This window comes from Pleurodeles waltl, chromosome 5 (genome assembly GCF_031143425.1).
Source record: "Pleurodeles waltl isolate 20211129_DDA chromosome 5, aPleWal1.hap1.20221129, whole genome shotgun sequence".
In the NCBI taxonomy this organism is placed as follows: domain Eukaryota; kingdom Metazoa; phylum Chordata; class Amphibia; order Caudata; family Salamandridae; genus Pleurodeles; species Pleurodeles waltl.
The window spans coordinates 683,028,956-683,052,171 of record NC_090444.1 but is presented as its reverse complement, the minus strand read 5'-3'; the positions used below and the strand labels follow the sequence as shown (position 1 = coordinate 683,052,171).

The 23,216-nt window shown below is 42.0% G+C and overlaps 1 protein-coding gene across 2 annotated transcripts in view; it reads right to left on the bottom strand.

Moving 5' to 3' along the window:
• TULP4 (TUB like protein 4) overlaps positions 1–23,216 on the bottom strand; it is a 682,961-nt gene that overhangs the window by 214,674 nt on the left and 445,071 nt on the right. For both annotated transcript variants that reach the window (XM_069234583.1, XM_069234584.1), the window contains exons 6-7: positions 19,999–20,133; positions 9,133–9,299 (exon numbers count right to left, since the gene is read on the bottom strand). In XM_069234583.1, the coding sequence (XP_069090684.1) occupies positions 9,133–9,299; positions 19,999–20,133 (302 nt within the window). The remainder of the gene's footprint in view (positions 1–9,132; positions 9,300–19,998; positions 20,134–23,216) is intronic.

The window sequence follows — 23,216 nt, the reverse complement described above, 5'->3', positions numbered from 1 at the left end:
GGTTTGAAGTGGGGCAGATTGGGGTGGGGTGGATTGGAATGGGTTGGACTGGAGTGGGGCATATTGAAGTGGGGAAGAATAGACTGTTGTGGGGCTGATTGGAGTGGGGTGGATTGGGTTGCTGTGGGGTGGACTGGATGGGAGTGGGGTGGATTGTAGTGGGATGGAGTAGGGTGGATTAGATTGGGGTCAGGTGGATTGGAGTGGGGCAGACTGTTTTAGATTGGAGTGGGGCGGATTAGAGTAGGACAGATTGTTTTAGATTGTCGTGGGGCACATCGGCGTGGAGCAGACTGTAATGACGGACTGGGGTGGATTATTTTGGATTGGAGAGGGGCAGCTTGGATGGGGCGGATTAGAGTGGGGAAAATTGGGTTGGTGTGAGGTGGATTGGATCAGGTAGACTTGAGTGGGGCAGATTGTTTTGGATTGGCAATGGGCAGATTGAAGTAGGGCGGATTGGAGTGGGGCAGATTGCTTTGGATTGGAGTGGGGCAGATTGTTTTGGATTAAAGTGGAGCAGACTTGAGTGAGGCGGTTTGGATTGAAGGGGGGCAGAGTGTTATGGATTGGAGTGGGGCAGATAGTTTTAAATTGGAGGGCAGTATATTGCAGTGGGGCAAAATGTTTTGGATCGGAATGGGAAGACTGTTTTGGATTGCAGTAGGGCAGATAGGAGCGGACTGGAGTGGGACAGATTTTATTTGGATTGGAGTGGGGCAGACTAGAGTGGGGCACATTATTTTGGATTGAAGTTGGGCAGATTGGAGTGGGGTGGATTAGAGTGGGGCCGAATGGTCTGGCGGGGGTGGATTGGGTCGTCTGGGGTGGATTGGATGGGAGTAGGGTGAATTGGGATGGAGTGGGGTGGACTGGATTGGGGTCAGGTGGATCGGGCTGGAGGGGGGCAGATTGTTTTGGATTGGCATGGGGCATATTGGATTTGGGCAGATTTGAGTGGGACAGATTTTTTGGGATGGGGTGGGGCAGATTGGAGTGGCTGAATTAGAGTGGGGCAGATTATTCTGGATAAAGGTGGGGTAGATTGATTTGGATTGGAGTGTAGTAGATTGCAGTGTGGCAAATTGTTTTAGATTGGAGTGGGGCAGATTGTAGAGGGGTGGACTGGAGTGGGACAGATGTTTTTGGATTGGAGTGGGGCAGACTAGAGTGGGACACATTATTTTGGATTGGAGTGGAGCAGATTGGAGTGGGGTTGGATAGGGCAGATTGGAGTGGGGTGGATTGGGTTGGTGTAGGGTGGGCTGGAAGGGCATGGGTGGATTGGATGGGAGTGGAGTGGATTGGAGTGCGGTGAATTGGGATGGAGTGGGGTGGATTGAATTGGGTCAGCTAGACTGGAGTAGGTGTAGTAAAATAGGTTTGTTTGACCACTGACTTTGTGTTGCACCACTTTGCATTAATTGTTCAGTTTAACAATTGCAGATTATATGTTGTAGTCAGTTTAGCTGCCTATTGACTTTACCGTGGCGTTAGACAATGCAGTTGAGCTGTATTTTTCCACATGGTAAACTGTGCTTGTTTTTCGTATTTTCTCTCACTGAACAGTTAGTCAGTCAACTTGATAAGAATGTAAATTTTTGTCAGTGCAGGGAACAGTTCGGCCTTGGGAGGAGAGCCTTGAAATGTTGGCCAGTTTTCAATGTTTTTCTTCCAACTCTGACCTACAGTAGCCAGCATGTTTGAATACTTCTCTTTCATGGGAAGATATATTTTTTTTTTTTCCAGAAAGCCCTTTCTGTTCTTAAAGGTATAAAAAAAAGGTGGCCCTGCTCAGTAGCGAGGGAATTTCTAAGACCTCGGTCAGGATTAGACGTTGGATGCCTGACACACACAGTTGTTCCGTGAGGGTGGATATCTCTTACTCGCAGTTGAACTGGGTCATCTTCTTGCTGGCATGAGAAAGATGAAGAGGTTGGCAGGCCCTACGGTGATTACTTTTTATTCTTTGCTTTGTAATTATGCTATAAGATAATCACATATAATTGCTGTGTACATTGCAGTTGAGAATCATTTTGATATATTTCCCTTTCATTGCTGTGACTATTTTTAAACATGTGCTTTCAACCTACTAATCTAATTTTTTAGGAACCTCGTGGTGAAGTAATAATAAATGTCTTCTTTGAACTGAGAAGTGCATTCCAGAGATTTTTGTCAGCTTGGTCATTAGTGAAAGCAAAACAGTAGGGCAGACTGTTTTGGACTGGCGTGGGGGAGATTGGAGTGGGACGAATTTGAGTAGGATATATTGCTTTGGATTGGAGTGGGGCAGATTGGGGTGGGGCAGATTGTTTTGGATTATAGTGGGGCAGACTGGAGTGAGGCAGATTGTTTTGGATTGGCGTGGGGCAGATTGTTATGGATTGCAGTGGGGCAGATTATTTGGATTGGAGTGGGTAGAGTGAGCGCGGCAGATTGTTTTGGATTGCAGTGGGGCGGAATGGAGTGGGACAGATTTTATTTAGATTAGATTGGGGCAGACTAGAACGTGGCACATTATTTTGGATTGGAGTGGGGCAGATTGGAGTGGGGCGGACTGGATGGGAGGGGGTGGACTGGATGGGAGGGGGTGGACTGGATGGGAGGGGGGTGGACTGGATGGGAGTGGGGTGGACTGGATGGGAGTGGGGTGGACTGGAGTGGGGTGGATTGGATTCTGGTCTGGTGGATGGGATTGGACATGGGCAGATTGTTTTGGATTGGCGTGGGGTAGATTGGAGTGGGACAGATTGTTTTGGACTGAGGTGGGGCAGACTGGAGTGGCCGAGCTAGAGTGGGGCATATTGTTTTGGAAAAAGGTGGGGCAGATTGGAGTGAGGCGGACCGGAGTGGGCAGACTGTTTTGAACTGGAGTGTAGTAGATTGCAGTGGGGCAAACTGTTTTTGATTGGTGAGGGCAGATTGTTTGGGATTGCACTGGTGCAGTTTGGAGTGAAGCAGATTGTTTTGGATTGCAGTGGAGCAGATTGGAGTGGGGTAGATGGGAGCGGTGCATATTGTTTTGGATTGGTGTGGGGTATATTTCTTTGGATTGGAGTGGGGCATATTGTATTGGATTTTAGTAGGGCAACCTGGAGCGGAGCAGACTTTTGGATAGGAGTGCGGCAGATTGTTTTGGAGTGGTGCAAATTGTTTTTGATTGGAGTGAATTGGAGTGGGGTAGATTAGACTGGGGTGGGATGGGAGGATTGGAGTGTGGGTTGGAGTGGCTTAGATTGGGGTGAGTGGTTTGGACTAGAGTGGGGATGATTGGTGTGGGGTGAGGTGGGGTGGATTGTAGTAAGCGGATTGGAGTTGGATGTATTGAGGTGTACTGAAGGGTTATGTGTCAGTATTATTTAAAAAATTACACATCATAAAGAAAAATGTTGCTTTGCAATATTTAGAACAAGAAAATTGTCATCTTTTGAGAACAGCGCCCACAAGCAAAAACAAAAGAAAACACAAGTGCAAAGTGAGAAAAGATGACTTGGCAAAATAAAAGAAAGCTAGCTGTAAAGAAATAAAACAGCTAGGCACGCTTCTGCCAGTCACAACCCTTCTGTTTGCAAGCATGAGAAGTTAAAAAGAACAAAATATTACCTAAATCACGCTGAGAGAAGTAGACGGGCACTGATTAAGTTGAATCAATCAGTGCTTGGTCCCTGCTCCACACAGAGGAACGGATACGATGCTTAGCGTGCAGTGACAAATTACAAGGCTGTAAAGAAGAGTGCCATGCAAGCCATAAAATGGTTAGTGACAGGCGGGCTCCAAGTCCTTTGCTGTACACAACAGAGTCTTGCAAGCGCTAGCACATGCACTCACAGGCTCAACCTTAAAAAGCTGCCAATCAGTGGCTCTAAGACTTGTGTGTACTGGTTAATTCTGAACCATACCTTTAAAATTCATTAGGATACATGCTGAGCTGTCGATACTTTCTAAAGTTCACAGATGTTTTCTCTTTCCAACACTTACGTAGAAAATAGTCCTAAGTGACATAAGATGTTGGGCTAGAAAATGAACTAGAAATAGGAGCATTAGATGAACTGATGTTCTGCTATGTACATTGCAGAACTAAATTATGCTGCGCAGACTCAAGAATTAAATTTAATCCAATTGTAGCATGCACATAATGCAACCTAATAATAACCACATGAGCCAAAGTCTCCAAAATGAATGCAAATAGTGAAAGGTGGAAACGAGGCAACTCAAAGCTCCCAACAGGGAGCTAAGACACTTGAAAAAGGGGCGTGAAAAGGGTATATTCCTCTTAATTTTTTAGTAGTAAGGCTGTGTGTCAATGGTTTGTGAAACGAATTGCGGATGCAAACCATTCAGCAGTTACTATCCACCAAAGATGGGGTGCTAATTGATTTGCAAAGGAGAAACTTTCCCGATGGGACAGCTTCCCTTTTGAGAATTGTGCTGGGTGACCCAGGGTCCCCCAGCACCTTGTCAAATGGAAAACATATTTTTTTTTTTTAAACACAAAAGCAGTATCCATCTCTCGAATGGACGTGTCTGTATTTTAAATGAAGAAAAAAAAGGTTCCTGGTTGGGAAAGCAGATGCTGCAGGAAGGCTGCTGTACTTTGCAATATTTAGAACAAGATAATTGTCATCTCTTGAGAACAGCACCCACAAGCAAAAACAAAAGAAAACATGAGTGCAAAGTGAGAAAAGATAAATAAAAATAAAACTGCCGAGCATGTTTTTGCCCGTTACAAGCTTTCTGTTTGCAGGCCATTAGAAGTTATCTCTGCCATCCCTGCATTCACAGCCATTCACAGGAGGTCTCAATACGCGGCCTGAGTTATTAATATCTATTAGACAGGTCATTATGAAACCTCCTGCAAATAAATATTTTGCAATGCAACCTGTAAGTAACTAGGTTGAATGCAAACTGGACAGTCGTTTGTATAGCATTTGGTGTGCACATTGCACATCCTGGATATTTCAGGTGTATGAGTGTATCAGCCCCTAAATGCCTACTTCTGAGTTGGGCAGATTATTTAGCTGATAAAATGCCACTGTGTCAAATGCTATTGACGCAAGTTGCAGGTCACACCAATGGCAATTACAAGATTTGAGGTTGGCTTTGTTAGGTCGAGCTTAGGCAGAGTGCAAGTGCTGTCTCTCAACATGTTCTAATCTACATCTGTGAGCTTTAACTACGCACATCTCACGCCCATCACTTTAATTCGGGCCTTCGCCTGCCTTTCGAAATTCCCTTGATTTTATAGGTAAATGCTTGATGTTTCTCCCACCTTGAGGCTGCTTTGTTACCGCCTTACAGACTGACCCTGTTACATGGAGGACTGCACAATCGGCCATATAGCTTAGTGTGGTGCATTCGTTTTTTTCTTTTGCCTCGCCGCTTCACGCTGTGTGGCCATATGTTGTTTCTTCCTCTTCCTTGTTTTGGGCAATGCCGCTGTTTCTCTGTGGTGTCTGAGCACTTTACATGAGGACGTGAAGTTTCATATAGCACAAACTTGATTGGAAGAGTGCTTTACTTGACTACGCGAAGTTGCATATAGCACAGCCTTGTACTCGTTTTTTTTTCTTTCTTAAAACACCATATTGCTCTTTTCTCCCCTCCCTCATAACCTGAAAGCACATCTTAAATCTTTACTTAAAACGGGTGCTGCGCTTCATTTTTCAGCTCAGCGCCCAAAAGGCTTTGGGGATGTGTTGAATTCAAGATTGCTGGATGCAGTACTTTATGTGGCCAACAGAAGTTCCAAGAGAAACTTAGGAACAGCCTGTGGTACTGCACCCTGTTCATGATATTATAAGTGTTCTTCCAGATTACATTTCACATGCTTTATTTAATCTTGTTTTGTTGGTCCCTGCTATCAAAAGCATTACCAATGTAAATAATGTTCTTCATCAACAGATGTCTTCAACTGTGGTGTAGCAACAAAGTTGCTCGCTGTGTAACTGGAGAACAAGGTTCGAGTTTCGGCGTTGGTTCATCATCCTGTGATTCTGGGCAATTCACTTAGTCGCCCAGTGTTCCGAAAAAAATGCATCAGCACTTGTGTAATATAATTGCTACTTCTGAAAAGCGCTTTGATGCCTGCTGGTTGAATTTGCGCTATATAAAACTGCAAATTAACCGCATCTGCTTTACTAAGAGTTAGTGGCATTGTAAATTCATAACTGGACTTTTTTTCCACAAAAACACTGGTCACCCATCCCTTATAATTTAGTTTTTTCCTGCCATATAATTCCAGTGGCCCTGCATATAACTAAATCACTTCCTTTATCTGCAGCCAAAAATGAAAATGTTGCCATTTAAATCTGCAATGCTAATTCCAACAGAATACCAGTTTCACCATCCCACCATCAGAGGCAGAATAGTAACATTACACATCACCATTTACATGGGATTCAGATGGCTACATGGTTACATGGGTAACATTAACTGCATGCAGTTGGGTACATTTACATGGTTGGTGATAAATTACCTAGCATTTTTACACCACTATATGAGTGACATTGACAAATCTCTGTCAACATGTTGATGGTAAAACATCATGTATGTGGTGTTTTCATTAAGTTATTTCATGTTAATGGTAACCTATTTGCAGAACATACTTGTTCACTGTAGTCCTATGTGTTAGTTTTATGCAGTCATTCAATATTATTTTTATTTTGTAATTATTCTAGTGTCGTCATATTTTATTTTCTTTCAGCAAGGTTGCATCTTTTTAATATGTTTTCTAGCATAGTTCTGCTCCATTTGGGTATCGTTTGTCATAATTTTTCAGCTGCAGCCTATTTTATAATTTTGTTTGTATTGAAGATAAGGTCATTTTTTGGTATTATTTAGCTAAAATTATTTTAAGGTCGGGTCCTCGATTTCTAAGAAGGGAGATGAGAGCAGAATGTCTGGGAGTCTCCTGGGCATTACTCACTCAGTCAGAAGTCAGCACGTGAGGTGTCCATCACGCCCAACTTCTCTGGGTGCCCCCTCACATATTAACACTGTTCTCCCCAGCTTAAGTTAATGTTAAAACTGTATGTTCTGGTTAAGGGCATACTTAATATGCTACAGTAAACCTTTGCAGGAGATCTCTGACATTACCAGGACTTATGTGGGTAGAGAGGAAGATACTGGGGCTAGCTGCATGGCTGCCGATTGGCCCTGTGTGATGGATAACATCCTAAAAAGTTCCTGGCAGATTGGTCAATAGGGTGGCAGAGTCCTGTACAAATAACCAACAGAAAGAAACCTGTATTCACTCCATCTGCAAACTATTTTCCACTGTAAAAAAAAAAAAAAATCAAGCAATGCTATGGGTTTCACGTTTGCTCGAGTTAGAGCTATTAGCGTTATAAATTCCTAACTGGACTTTTCTTGCCACACAAACTGAAAATAAAAGTAAAACAGTTGACATAAGCAAGACGATTCAAAGTGCCACTGTGAGCGTGAAGAGAGAGACTAAAGGAAAAAAGTTCGCTCGCAGTCAAACATATCGGCAAAAGTGCAATTATCCATGTAACAGGGTCGATGGCCAAGGCAGTAACAAAACTGCCCTAAGGAGGGACAAACGTAAAGCATTTACCAACGAAAACAAAGGATTTTTGAAAGGCAAGCCCATGAACTAGTGATAGTGATAGGCATGCGGTGGGTGTGGTTAAAAGCAGCGCGCACTATGCTCAACCTAAAAAAGCTAAAACAAAATGCAATTTTCAACGCCAATAGCTCAAACTTTCACAAATGCGAGACCTATTGCATTACAAATGCTTGTTTTTATTAGTCGAGAAAACTGCAGATTTCCCTAATTTCAACATCTGTTCCCTGAACGGTACAATAGCAGAACTTCAAATCTAAAATTGCGCACAAATACCACTTACACCCGAATTTAAAAATATCACAGGACTCCGAATAAGCATGTATCCTACATAGAACTCAGTGCAAAAACACAAAAGCATTCATTTAGGCTTACATTCCCTTGTCCAATTAACAATTTCGACTCAAGCAGAAAGAACCGCCCTCTCCACAAGCCTTCACAAGACCACATGTACTTTGGCAGAGAAGAAAACGGATTGATGACCCAGGGAATGAAGCTCTATCTCAGAACTCTGAATTAACAGCAGTGACCAAGGACTGTAGTCCATTCAGAGTTATACTGTAGATCAGGCAAGAGAAAAGAAATACCAGCAGAAACACATAATGTAACAGCAGTCCTCCAGAGAATCTCAAGTTTCCATCACAACCTGGTGCAATGGAATGTGTCTAGGTGATATTTAAACTACAGCAACCAACATTATCTTCAAGTTGATAGCACTACTCATAGTTTGTAGGTTCTTGATAGTGTGAATCTGAGGGTACTATCCCTTCGAGTGACAGGACTGAATCTACATATAGTAGTTTCACCTAAGAATGTGTGTCTGGAATCGTGGTCAAGGTCACAACTCCTAGCTCTGCATACGTAGTTCACTTACATCAGTTCACACATTTACTTTACTTTTTATGTATTTTTTTTTATTTTTTTTAAAGAAGGTGCCTACCCGTGCTTTGTTAGAAGGATGCTTGTGAGGTTGGTGGGACAGCATTAAGATTGGGAGAGACTAGAAGTAACAGGGACACAGCATGGACATTTCACCTTAATCCTACGTCTACGATAAGAGTGTATTTAGGTTGCATAGTAAAAGAAATCTTAAGGATGTCTAAGCAAAATGCTCTTAAAAAACTCCTGTCCATACTGATTATGGGGCGGGTCCAACGTGAACTTCCTGCAAAGTGTGTGCAGAACAGCCCATGCATATACCCGGCCCCAAAATGATGCCTTGCCCAGGCAGATAGATTTCGCTAGATATCGCTCATCTGCACCCAAGAAAGATAAAAGAAGACCCACCAGTCACTAACCTTGTAGGATAAAATATATCAAGCACAAAAAGTCAATGAGAAATGAATGCGTATGTGTGGTTATCCAGGGAACACTTATTGAGACAGGCTATGACTCTCAGCAGTATGCTATTTATTTGCTGCAATTACAATCAGTCATCTCATGTACGGGTGCATCTAGGACAGGCCGATGTTTGTGGTCATATTTCACAATACAATACAAAAAACACTTTTGGCACAAGCTACTTTAGACAGGCTTGCAATATTTACCTGCACAGGGGTCTCCAGGGTGTAGATATGTTCTCCACGGACATTGTAAAACTTGATCAGAGCACTTTTTAGCAGCAGGCCTCCACTAAGCTCTGCAAGGGGGCTTTGCCTCTCCATTCCAGCCACAGCCAGTAGGTTGCCCTGTGTACACCACTGTACCACAACATCTGAAAATCCAAAAATAAGACAATTTAGGACTATCAGTACCAGTAAAACACATTCCAAACAGTTACAAAACAGGAATTATTTGAAAGCATAAAAGGTTTTGCAGAAGGGGGTCAATGATTCCTCAAGACGGTAAGCCTGAGCAAAGTTTGCCATTACACTCGTCCAGATTGTGAAATGTTGCATCATTTTTTTGCTGCCTATGACTAAGTTCAAGGATAAAATGCATGACGGGAGACAGGTCTGAGTAAAAAATGTGTCACAAGAATTTTTTTGGGTGAACCCATCCCCATACGGGCTTCTCGAGTGACTTTTAAATATAGGGTTTACCCTCACATTCAATTTTCACTTGTGAGACTTCAAAGTACATTTCAGAAGATGTATACAATTTCACAGAATTGTCATTTCATGCAATTTCAAGGCAATAGTACACAATTTTGCACTTCTTTAGTATTAATATGCTCGGTCCAATCATACTTCTTGTTATTTACCATTTCTTGTTATACACTATTTCCCGCTGACATTGGTGATAAAGATCAGCCCACACCACTTCCGACATTTTACAACCTTGAACAAACAGTAAGTGATGAATCTGCTCCTTCAAGGCGGGCCTCTGTACACCTTAAATCCCAAAGCTCTGTAGGTTCGGGACACACCTGCCTTGACCTCTGTTGACAAAGTGAACGAGAAAGATGGTCCCTCCTTTTTGTCATCTTTCCTGTTCCAAGAGTGGGAGCTGCCTACTAACTGGATCGACCTGAGGCACTTCATTGTTTTTTCCCAGGGGTTTTCATGCTTAGGTCATCCATCTTCCGTAGACACTAACTTTCATCCTGTTACAACAGGAGAGGCATGTATCCAGAACGTTGGGCTACATGATTTAAATTGCTCGCTGCCATTAGTAAAGTACCTCCTTGCTTTCTGAAACTTGGCCTACAACATATATTTAGCTCGAGAGATAAGACTACCCCCCCTCCCAAGCCCCCGTTTGTGGACCAGGACTCATGCAGGTACAAACCACGGTACAGAAGCGGGTAGCCTTATCTCTCGGACTTTGGAGGAACATATAGCTCTATCTTTATCCCTCCAACTTTTGAGGAAGTTATAGGTAAATGAGACTCCCATCTACAAAACGGCAATACAACATTTGGCATACAGTTGAGCACCCTCAAGACAGGATCGCAGCATTCTGCCTTGCCCGCTGGCTCTGGATAACAATGCTGCAGAAGTCTGAGAGCAGGCTGGGGTCCGTAATCCATGGAGGGAAAAGACACGTCAAACAGCTATTTCTTTTGACCCAAGAAGATCCAGGGGATTTTCGCCATGGGTGCAAGGAGGCAGTAGATTGTCTTTCTAAAAATTATGCACAAAAGAGAAATTCCAGACATTTGAACTGACTAAATGGTGGGAAGGGACATCTCTACGAAAGTATTTAGAAGTCGGACGAGTTCCCAGAGATCTCTGTAAAATTCACAATACTGACATTTACACAGCCTCACCGCATATTCTTGAAGAATGGAAAAAGTATCGTACAAAATGTTAAAAATCTTAAAGGCACTTCATAAAATACACCTGGAAATAAGATAATGACACAATGAAAAGAATCAAAGAGTTGATAGAAGAGTTGAAATCAGAAACTGATAAAGCTTAGATCTTGACATTTGTTGAGCTCTTGCATGACCGCTTGGGCAAATACAAACAGGAAATAAAGGTACATAAACTATGTAAATTCCAATGTGACAAGAAATTACTATGAAAGCGGATGCATTCCAACAATAGTCAAGAAATTGGATGGAGACAGATAATAACAAAGCAAAGAATCTAAAAATAGTTGATAAAAAGACAGAAGACACCAGCTCTAATTTGAGATCTGACATTGGCTCCATTGATAATAGGGACACAAAGGCTAACTCCTCTCAAATGTTTTTTTAGAGAAATTGAGAATTCTCAGAAGTGGCACAGATTTGTAAAAGAAACCACTGAGAGGAAGAGAAAGAGGAAATAAGAAAAGACAACAAGAAACGCAAAAGGAGGAAAAAACAATGCAAGCTAAATTGGAACAAAGGAACAAAACTAAAAGAAACAATGAAGAATAACCAGGACAACTAACTGACTGTAATTAATTTGTCGGAACAAACTTTAAGTGACATTGAACAAAGACTATTAGGATTTAGTGAAGGTGTGCATGGAAGACCATGTGCCGCCATGCCATGCAGATGTTGTTTATGAACTCTAGTAATGAATGCACATGTTATTCCTAGTATGCTCTTGGTTTTCCTTCCATTGCTATACCGGTTGTTTAGTAACACTTTTAGATTGCTTGGACTATCCATCTTACAATAGCTTCTTTAGAGACTGACAAATCCTTAGTTGTGGGAGCAAAGGAAATGAACAATGACTTCCTTTTCCTAATTGGCTCGGTTTCTAGCAGGTAATACAGGAGGGTCCTTCTGATGTCTAGTGTGTAAAGGGCTCTTTTAGACTGAGATCTTGACTGTTGAAAATAAACCAGCAGTACAGTACGATTTACAAGAAAGTGGGACCTCACTTTTGGCAAGATCTTTGGGTTTCTTTTCGTTTCCACTTTGTCTTTATGAATTTGTAAGTAAGGATCTTGTGTTGTGAGAGCCTGAAGTTCAAGCACCCTTCATATAGAAGTGATCAAAATTGAGAAAGCTGTTTTGAGTGCAAAGTTCATCAGATGCCCCTGTGTGTGGGTTCAAAGTGTAGCCTCATGAGCTGAATTAGAACTAGGTTTAGGTCCAACATTGGTGTGGGAGCTTATCTTAGAGGCACTAGCATTTTTGCCCATTCTAGGAATCTGACTTGTGTTTGGAAGAAACTGCATCCTATGCTACTACGGCTGAGAAATGTACCTTAAGTGAGACATAGGCGAGTCCTTTATCTAGCAGGTAAGTGAGATATTTGAGGATGGCTGTCCCCTCAGTGCAGCCTTCCCCTGGTCTTGTGCTGTTACACCAATGCATCATACCTGGCTGCGCAGCACTTTCTAGTGGTAGGCCTTCTTGACTCTCTGAGGACCTCTGTAATTCTTAGGGGCAGGTTTAGGTGACCAAACTTTATGTCCTCAGGAGCCATGCTGCGCAGCTGATTGTGGCTGGTTTCAGGTGGTCCCACTTGTAAAGTTACTATATTCTAATGCGAGGACAGTCTCATAACTCTTCCTTGCACCAGCTCCACCAGGTCAGAGAATCATGTTTGTCTGGAGGCTAGTGATGCTTCCAGGATTATGATTACGTTAGTATGCTTGCATTTCTGTAGCAAAAATGGTGTGAGTGGGATAGGTGAAAAGTGTATGCAAATTTTCCTGACCAGTCTATCAACAAGGAATTCCTTAGTGATTGTTGGTTTGGATACCTGGATCCAAAGCTTTGGCATTTCATGTTCTCCAGTGTTGCAAAGATGTCTATGGGCAGTGAAATATTTCTTCTACTACTTATTGCTTTAGCTCCCACTTGTGTGAGGCTTTATCTGTCCGCTTAACCCGTTAGATTCTGTGTTTTGTACTTGTGGCAGGAATATTGCCACTAGTGTTTGTTTCCATGGTCCGTTTCCATAAGTCTTGTGCTAGTTTGGATAGCACATGTGATTATGTCTCTCCAGGTTTGTTGAGGTAAATCATGGTGGTAGTGTTGTCCACCTGGATTTGTACAGTCCTTCCTATGACTTGTGTTTGAAAAGCTTTCAGGACTAGGTAAGCTGTCTTTAATTCTAATACAGTTGTGTGCTTCACTGCCACCTCATGCCTATGAAGTTTAGCTTGCCTTTGTGGGTTCCCCACCCCATATGAAACCCATCCACACCAACTGTGACAGAGGGGACTGGTTGTGTCACTGACCTGCTCACTGTCATGTTGTTTGTGTTCCACCACTGTATTTCCTTTCGTACCCTCTCTGTGGATCCTGGGTGGAATTAGTATACGTTTGCCCAACCGGAGGGTGACTTCATTGGCAGATGCAGGTTCTCTAAAGGGTTTTCACTCTTGGTCAAAGTACACTTGGCAGCATGGCCAGGTACGGATTCCATTTCTGGGGGGTAGTAATGTCTTGAGCAGGAAAGCAGAATCTTGTTATTTCAATCTAAATGGACGCTGCCCTTTTCAAAATGACATTGTATACTGCTAGGTCATTGGGGGTCATAGCGTCAAAGGTTATGTGATGACCCTCCTCCTTCCTTGGGTTAATCGGTGTCAAGATCTCTCCTGCTGTCTGCATGTGTTTAAAATGTCCCTGTTCAAATGTGCCCTCTTCCTGTGCAGCATCATAATAGAAGTGCTCATCCTCTTATAGAGGTTCTGACATTAACGGAGGCCTGAGTTCCATTTGTTCCCCTACCCATCATTTCTATTTCTGGGGATACAGAGGAATCCTGGATGCTTTCAAGTAGTCTTTGAACTCGTTGTTTTGTCTAATGAGAGTCTTGAGATGCCATTTTTTTCTCCTTACACTGTTAAGGGCTTTCTCTTCTTGACGCTGAAACCTTCCTTTCATGGAGTTACTTTTCCCTTCAGTGCTCTTGATCACCTTTCAGAGACTAAGCTAGGTCCAAGGCTTTCCCGCCAAAGGATTTTTGGGATTTTTTTCTACCCCTCGATCACCTTTGGTTTTGGTGCTGTTAATGTTTGAGGTCTTCAAGCCTGAATACTTGGCTCAGTACCACTCCACCCCTGGGTTGCTAATTGCACTTTTTAGGGTCAATACCCTTCAAACACCTCTTCAGTGTCTTTTCCCTTTATAACGTGGCAATTTCCTTTGCTGGAGCCATCCTGATGCAGAGCGGTTACCTCCTCACTTGAGAGACCCAGGCCCTAAACAAAATGTGCTTGTGTACTGTGCCGTGGTGTAGTGTGCCCACCTTTGTTCTCCCCGGTCTTCAAGGTCTTTGGTTGGAACTCTGAGCTGTGATCCTTCAGTAGACACAGGTTGCAGACTGTGTGGTTATCTTCTTAGGTGGGCTTGTGGTTGTACTTCAGACAGAATCTAAAGGGGGTGTGCTTCATACCTATTTTTCATTCTCTGACCCATGTGCTCCATCTGTTGCCTTGAAGAAAAAGTTTCTGACTTGTGTCAGGTGAGAAAAAAAAAGAGACAATTCCTGACCCAACCACTAGACAGTATAATAATGCACAGTATGTAAATCTATAAAACATTCATGCTGCAAACCAAATACTTAAATTAAGAACAAGATGGAAGCACATTCACAAGTGCACATCATACAGTATATTTACCATGCTGAACCGCATTGTGGCTTGTTAATGGTAAATATGCATTAAGAATATAATAATTATGAAATAGCTAAGCAAAGTCTTTGTTATGATGCAAATGGTGGTGTCATAATGTAAAGCTTGAATTTATCCAACCAGTTCAAATCCCAGCAGGACTGGCAAGTACCCATATGGCAAAACAGATCATGAGGATGAAGAGTAAATGATGCATCAAAAAACAAAACAACTAATTTACCTGTGCCTCTGGTACTCTTCATCTATGAGCGTCTCTCCATATGCAACTGAACAGGACTTTGTGGTGGGCCTGGAAAACATGCTTCTTATCCTAAAGATTTTGTACTTCAGAAGACACATAGCACAAGCTTGCCAGGGTTCTTTACCTCCCCATGCTGTTTTGTCTTTGGCTACAAGTTCTTAGCTTCCAGCAATACTTTACAATGTTTTAAAATTTGAAAAGCTGTAAACCACACAATCAACACTGGTGTAGCCTATACCTTTTGTTCATAAAGTATCTATGGATAATGGTCATGTTGCATTTTCTTAATCGTGGCTTAGGTCCTCTTCATTCTAAAATGTGTTAAACTACAGGCAGATGCAGAAAATCAAAGCCTAATGGAAATTCAAGTGAACATGAAGTACTGCTTCACAAACTATTGATCTTGAGTTTAAATCGAGAAAACAGGGTTGTTAGAAATGCTGTCTCTAGTTGGCAGTGATCTGCTCTCTGTCCAAGTAGGGACCCTCCCTCTAGTCAGGGTAAGGCAGTCACACAGCTAGGATAACCCTGCCCACCTCCTTGGTAGCTTGGCTCAAGTAGTTAGGCTTATCACACTGGAAACACCACAAAAGTACTTCACACCAGTTTATAAAAATAGGCAATATTTATCTGAGTAAAACAAGACCAAAACGACAAAAAGCCAAAATACACAAGTCAAGATATCACTTTTAAAAGTTTCAGCAAGTTTACTCCACAGAAATCAATGGATGCATTGGTTTTAGGGTGAAGTACATTAGATGCTTCAAAAATCAAAGCAGAAAACACGCTGAGGGGAGGCGAGGAGCAGGAAAAGCAAGCAATGCATTGGTTCCTTACTGTCACAAGGAGGTGATGCGACGGTTCCTTATTGTCAGTAAGGGGGTGATGCGTTGGTTCCTTACTGTCAGGGGAGGTGATGTGTTGGTTTCTGGACACACTGCCTTGGTTCCTTACTGAGTTGGGGTGTGAATGTAGAAATTGGCACCCTGGGATGATGCGACAAAAATGTAGATGCACTGTGTTGGTCTACAGCGGCAAAGCAGGCACTGTGACGATTCTGCAGCGGCAGTGCAAGCGCTGCATCGATTCTGCAGTGGCAGTGCAGGTGCTGCATTGGATCCTTCCAGCAATGTGGTGATTTACAGCAGCGATGGGAGTCAATGCGTGGATTTTCTCTTTGAGATCACCAGAACTCACTTTCAGGAGCCCAGGGGACCGTATGTTGCACCACTTGGCAAGTCAGGACTCTCAGCAAGAGAGCCCAGGAACTGGCAGGAGAAGTCTTTGTTGGCCCTGAGATTTCTTAACAGCAGGTAAACTCAGGTCAAGCCCTTGGAGAACCTTGGAAAGCAGGATGTAGAAACCAAAGTTCAGTCCGTTCACTCCCAGGGCAGATCCAGCAAACAGCAGGCAAGCACAACAAAGCAACAGGCAGAGTGGCAATACCTCCTACAGCATCCAGCTCTTCTTCTGGGCAGAGCATCCTCAGACCAGAAGTGTTCTAACTATGAGGTGTCAGAGGTCGAGTACTTCTACCCATTTCTGTCTTTGAAGTATGCAAACTTCAAAGAAAAGTCTTTGTAGTGCACAAGACCCTGCCTTTCCCTGTCCTGGCCCCTGACACACTCCATGAGGTTGAAGACGGCTTTGTGTGAGGACAGGTATAGCATATTCAGGTGCAATTGTCAGCTCCTCCTGCCACTCTAGATCAGGAAAAACCATCAGACTATGAAAGGCACCCCTCAGCTACCTTTGTGTGACTGTCTAGAGTGGACACACAAACAGCCCAACTGTCATCCTGACCCAGACGTGCATTCAGCAGACAGACAGAGGCACAGAATGGTTAAGCAAGAAAATGGTCATTTTCTAAAAGTGTCATTTTCAATCTTACTATTCAAAAACCAACTTCACCACAACATGTATTTTTAAATTGTGAGAGTGGGTGAAGCGAGACAATGCGCATACTTTTCCATAAAATTCAGCCATAGGTGACAATGGAAACCAATGCAAATAGAATTGCTCACAAAGTGCACTTAGCTGTGCTTGGGTTGAAATTATTTAATACCAAGTTCTGAGGCTTCACTTTTATATCCACCCTTTATCCCGGCTAGTTAGCATACAGCCTGCCTATTTTATTTGGGAATGTTGTAAAGTCTTGGTGGGAAGCCAACTAAGTCAAAGGTAGACTTAATGAGAAGCCAAGAGTTGGTGTTCGGTGAGTGCCAAGGATTATGGGAACCTTCTTGTAGAAGGACAGTGCCTGAAGCATATTTAGGCACTAAGAAAAGCAACACCAGAAAAAGTAATTCCATTGTCTTCAGTCAATATGGATGTATCTGCAATTTTTAGGATACTGTTTCTTAACAACTGGATTCCTCTTTGTTGAGCAACAGTTATTAATTACTCGCCTTGTTTTTGGGCATGGAAATCTAAAGGCACGGATCATGCGTACACCACCTTTAAGCCATTAACTTGTGAAATGAAAGAGCTGACTTTGGAAGGTAGAGGGAATGGGTAATCAATTAAAAGAAACTGATTAACTCTCAAAACATTGTCAACAGGATTAGGCACCTGCTGGTGTCAGTAACAACTGTGGGGGACTAGGCGTGGCATTGCTGAAGTAGACTAAATATTGCATAAGATACTGTTGCCTGGGAAAAAGAAAAGACTATAACCTTTTCCCAAATCAACCACAGTTACCAGAATGTTGTAGTATGCAAAATCCTTGAAAAATGTATTCATTTACTTAACAGTATTATACAGCACTTGTGCACTGTGACTTATGATAGTGATTCACAATATAAAATGAACAATGACAAAGTCTTGAATAAAGAGCTGAAAAAATCCTAGCAATGAGGAAGAAGTGAGTTTATAAACACAAAGCAGTGAATAAACTCATATGGGTAGAAAAGAGAAATACGAAAATAGAAACGGAGAGAAGAATTGAAGAAACAAGATAATTTCAAGCAAAGTGCTATATATTCATGAACACTGAGAATAACACAGGTCTGTGGGGGAAGGGAGAAGAATCAAGACATGTCAGAAGAAGGCCAAGTAAAGTGAGGAGAGTAAGGTTAGAAGGGAAGAACCTATGAAGAATGGGGATTTCTGTCAACAGAAGGGGTGACACGCACAACAGGGAGTTATGAAGAGCTTAACTGAGAGGCAGCCAGGGGTTTGGACAGAGGGAAACATGCACAAGACAGCATGTCTAGGTAAGGGAGGGACAAGGCAAGCAACCACAAGCAGTAAGAGGAGGCGGAGGGAAGTAGAGTAGAAGGCACCGCAGCAGTGCAACAGCTTGAACAGCCAGAGAGGAGTGAAGAGAAGAAATTGTGATGTTTGGAAAGTCAAAGAACTAACTAAGATGGAAACCTGATGACAGTTATATCAACCTGTAAGCAAATAGAATTACCTGGGCCTGACTCTGGATAACAAATTAGCGTGGGCAGACGTTATTTCAAACAAAGAAAACAAAGCAAGCATTATGGTCAACTCCAACAAAAAGATTTTCAAATATCTATGGAGGATGAGACATTGAACAACCATTAAAAGTCATTCAAAGTTTTTAACGCTAAGTTAATTCCTATTCTCTTATATGCCTCTGTCACTTTTTAAGAGTAAAGCAATTGTGGTCTTGAAGAAAACGTATATGAAGGGGATCAGGCCATTATTAAATCTATGCTAATCTACCCATAGCAAAATCTGTCTTGAGCTTTTGCTTCCTCCTATATCTGCCCTTCAAGCTGGTTGCACTCATAAACGTTATTTGTGACTACTCCTCAGCCAGGGAAAATTCCATCAAATGACTGATTTTCAAGGAACTTAACTAACGCAGAAGACCATTAATCAAGCTCAGCCTCACAAAGGTAAAAATATATCATGAAGACTCACTTGCCATTGTTTACAGATTTGACAAAAGGTGCCTCAATTGAAGTGCAAAGAACTAATAAAAGCCAATCTGAGGAATAATAGTAGGCTAAATGATCTTCTCCTCTCATAGACTTATAAACATGCAGCCTACACTACTGATTCCTTGTGTTATCTTAAGGTGAATTATTTAACTTATTTTCTTGAGCCTGCCGTCCAAATAAAGTACCTACGATCCCTTCTTCTTTACATTCCAATTTCCACTTCGAGGGTGCTTGAAATTCTCAATGTTTATCGTTAAATAGCTGCAAATTGTGTGGGTATAAGGACGACTCACTTGGGCACTTTATTTGTTTATGCCTGACTCTCTTAGACATGATGAGAAGAGGCATTTGTTACAGCAAATATCAAAAACATTGCTCAAGATAATTTTTCAATGAACAATTATGGATGTTTTGGCAAACTGATGAGGTTTTCAGATCTCATCTCTTGTCGCCACCAAAATCTAGAAGTCGCATGATTTCATCGGTTTTAGAATCTATGTCCACTTTTATTGGTTTAAAAACATATTATGTGTTTATGTATGTGAATTCGTACTGTAAATCAACATTTATTTTTTCTAAGCAATAAACTATTTTCAGATTTAGAGTGAAAAAGAGAAATCAATAGAACTACAGTTTAAGCGAGAAGACTAATGGGTGAGGAAAAAAGATTGAGGATCTTAGGCGGAATAAAGCAGGGAATTTTCACAATCACAGACACTCCAAGATAACAATTAGTCTTTGTTGATTTAGATGAAGTCTCACGAGATAAGTCTGAATTCAAAAGTGAGAAATAGCAAGACAAACTTAGTTACGCTGAAATAGTTCTGTACCACCATTTAACAACCTTGAGCCACTCCACTATCTTCTATAGAACTCTCAACATTCCAATGGTCATGATAATGTTGAAATTAGTTTATAAAGTGGACAAAATTAAAGAGTACTTGACTATTTTTTATTTACTACAAAATAAGATTTGGCGTTCTCTCAAATTCTTGGGTAGTGTGTGTGCCGGCACACTACTGGTTTGCAGTTGGTGCAGTCATTATTTCACCAACTCTATGCTGGCCAAGCTACTCCATCGGGAGTTTGCATTTAAGACTTTGCCATCTCAAACACAGATGTAGACAGTATTTATAATTAAGCAACATGCAGTAATTGATTGCTTTTTTTTCAACCATCAACAGCTATTATGGGCTATCACAGAAATGTGCAAACAAGCATAAGCGAAAAGTACACAAAAAACAAGGTGTTAACATGGGAACAAATAAGAAATTAATATTTTGTACCTTTCAAACCTGAGCGGATAATGGCAGGAGACAAATCATCATAGTTGTTCATGAGGCTAATATCTCCAGAAGTGAATCCAACAGTGAGCAGCGGCTTGATGTTTTGCACTGGGATTGGATAAGCAGCAGGGCCATCTGAAAGCAAATAAGATTCAACAACAACAGGTAGGGGGAAAATAAAAGACAGTTAATTTGTGAATGCCTTATCCGAAACACCAACCACCCTCAAATCCTCCAGCAAGCACAGTGGGACTGTCCAATTTCTTCTATATGAAGAGGACAATGATTTATTTGCATTTCATTAGGAAACTATTCATAAACGTTTTAGATGCTGCATCCGCTGAAGCACAAAGCAATAGGTTTGCAGCTACTAGACCGGGTACACTTCATAACTTGTAGGCATTCTGCAAAAACAACTGTTAATGTGTAAAGTTTCAGACAATTCATTCAACACTGTTTTACCATCCAGGCTGAAACATTTAAATGAAGGCCTGTGGCGTACTGATGTGCATAAACATTATGAGAGGTATTTCTTTTTAAATGAACATTAAAGCAGATTTTGTTTACCAGTTCTCTTTTTTACTCGTCATAAAATGTGAAAAGTTTGGTTACTACCTAACCTGGAATATATTTATATGTAAACTAAATTAAATGTTTTAATACTTGTGATCAGAACCAATGAAAATGGCACTTTATATGACCAACACTGGGTGACCCTCAAAAGGAAGCCCAGTGTCCTTGATATAAGATGATCTGGAACAATAATGCGCACTGAAATAATTTTAGTGAACTAAAGTGAATTGAGCAGATTGGCTCATTTCACTTTCTCTGCGTCGGCGCTCAGAGGGCTATCTCAGCCCAGAGCACGGAGGCAGAAGGGAGAGGTGTCAATGGAAAAGGGAGAATCTCCCCTTACCAATGATACCCTTCCCTAGTGGATCCCTGTTTGGAGATTGACGTAGGAGGGTGATCCCCAAGCAGGGCTCCACTAACTAGACACCAGGGGGGGGTGCTGCCCCTTGGGCAAGGGCTTTTGCTCCCCCCCCCCAATGTTTTTCAGACAAATCAGTCTTCCTGCCCCCTACCCCCCTGAGGGCAGATGGGAATAATAGCCGCTGATCTGCCCCCCAGGGGTGGTAGAAAGACCACTAGGCCCCAGGGAGATTGTTTTTCAGCCACAATAGTGGTGGGGGCTGCTCAGAATGGGATTGGCAATGCCCCCACCATTGCACCAGGACAAATTTCCTACCACCCAGCACTCCCCTCGATCTCCAGATAAAAGTGACAACTCAATTATGTGGGTCTCCAAAGCAGAGTCAGCCTGAAAACGTATATAAAAAAAAAAAAGCACTTATGAACACGCTTTGGTGCCCCCTTAATCTCCACACATTTTTGGTCCTTCCCTGTACCAGGCACTTGGCCCACCCACACAAGTGAGGTATCATTTTTATCGGGAGACCAAGGGGAACGCTGGGTAGTAGGAAATTTGTGCTGGTGGGATTCTGGGTAAGAACATGTAGGATGATCTATGCAAGCCACACCTCCCTGGACTGCCCCGGGTGTCTCGTTGTCAGAAATGCCTGATTTTGGTAGGTTTCCCTAGATGGCCGTCAAGCCTGGGACCAAAAATACAGGTTACCCCCTTGCAAAATCAGATTATTTTGTGATAGATAATTTTTATGTCTCCACAATATGTTTTGCGCCATTTCCTGTCACGGGCACTAGGCCTACCCACACAAGTGAGGTACCATTTTTATCAGGCGACCTGAGGAATACCAGGTAGAAGGAAGTTTGTGGCTCACTGCAGATTCCATAACTTTCCATCACAGAAATGTGAGGAAAATGTGTTTTTTTGTGAACATTTGAGGTTTGCAAGGGATTCTGGGTAAAAACATGTGGTGTGATTAATGCAAGTCAGCTCACCCTGAATACCCCTAGGTGTCTAGTTTTAAAAAAATGTACAGGTTGGCTAGGTTTCCTCAGGTACAGGCTGAGCTAGGGTACAAAATCTCAAGCTACTAACATTGGAAAAAAGGTTCAGTTTTTGGTGGAAAACTGTGCTGCGTCCATGTTGTGTTTTGGGCAGTTTCCTGTGGTGGGCACTAGGCCTACCAACACAATTTAAGTACCATTTTTATCAGGAGACCCGGGGAAATGCTGAGTAGAAAAAAGTTTGTGGCTCCCCACAGATTCCAGAACATTCCATCAAAGAAATCTGAGGTAACTGTTTTTTAAGGTACATTCTGAGGCTTACAAGGGATTCTGGGCAACAGAGCCTGGTAACAGCCACACAAGTCATCCCATCCTGGATTCCCCTAAGTGTCTAGTTTTGAAAAATGTACAGGTTTGCTAAGTTTCCCAAGGTGCCGGACGAGCTAGGTCAGAAAATGTACAAGACCCATTGTAAATAAAGGGTCAATTTTCACTGGAAAAAATGTGATATGTCCACTTTGCGTTTTAGGCAGTTTCATGTTGTGGGCAAAAGTGAGGTACCATTTTTATCGCAAAACTTAGAGGAACACAGAATAGTACAGCAATTGTTATTGCCAATTGCCTTTCTCTCCATTTGTGCCTTCCAAATGTAAGATAGTGTGGAAAAAAGAAGTCATTTTGCGAAACAGCCTCTAATTCACATGCTCATATGGATACCCACAAATTCAGAAATGTGCAAATAACTACTGCTTTTAAAATCTATATCTTGTACCCATTTCAGAAGTACACAGGTTTCCTTGATAACTATTTTTCTCTCTTTATATTTTACCAAATGAATTGCTGTATACCCGATAAACAATGATAAACCATTGCAAGGTGCAGCTCAGTTATTGGCTCTGGGTACCTTGGGTTTTCGGTGAACCTACAAGCCCTTTATATGCCCACAACCAGAAGGGTCCAGTGGAAGTAACGGTATAGTGCTTTAGAAAATCTGCCAAAGTTAGAAGTTACAGATGAAAACATAGACACAAATGGCTGTTTGTTTCAACTCAATTTTAATATTTTTTTATTTCAACTGTTACTTTCTATAGGAAAACATTGAAGGATCTACACAAATGACCCATTGCTGAATTCAACTGAATTCAGAATTTAGTCTACTTTTCAGAAATATATAGCTTCCAGATATCCACTATTGGTTTTACACCCATTTCTACCACCAACTGGAAGGAGGTTGTAAGCACCAAAAATTGGAAAAATGGGCTTTGTTCCAGTAAAATGCAACAACA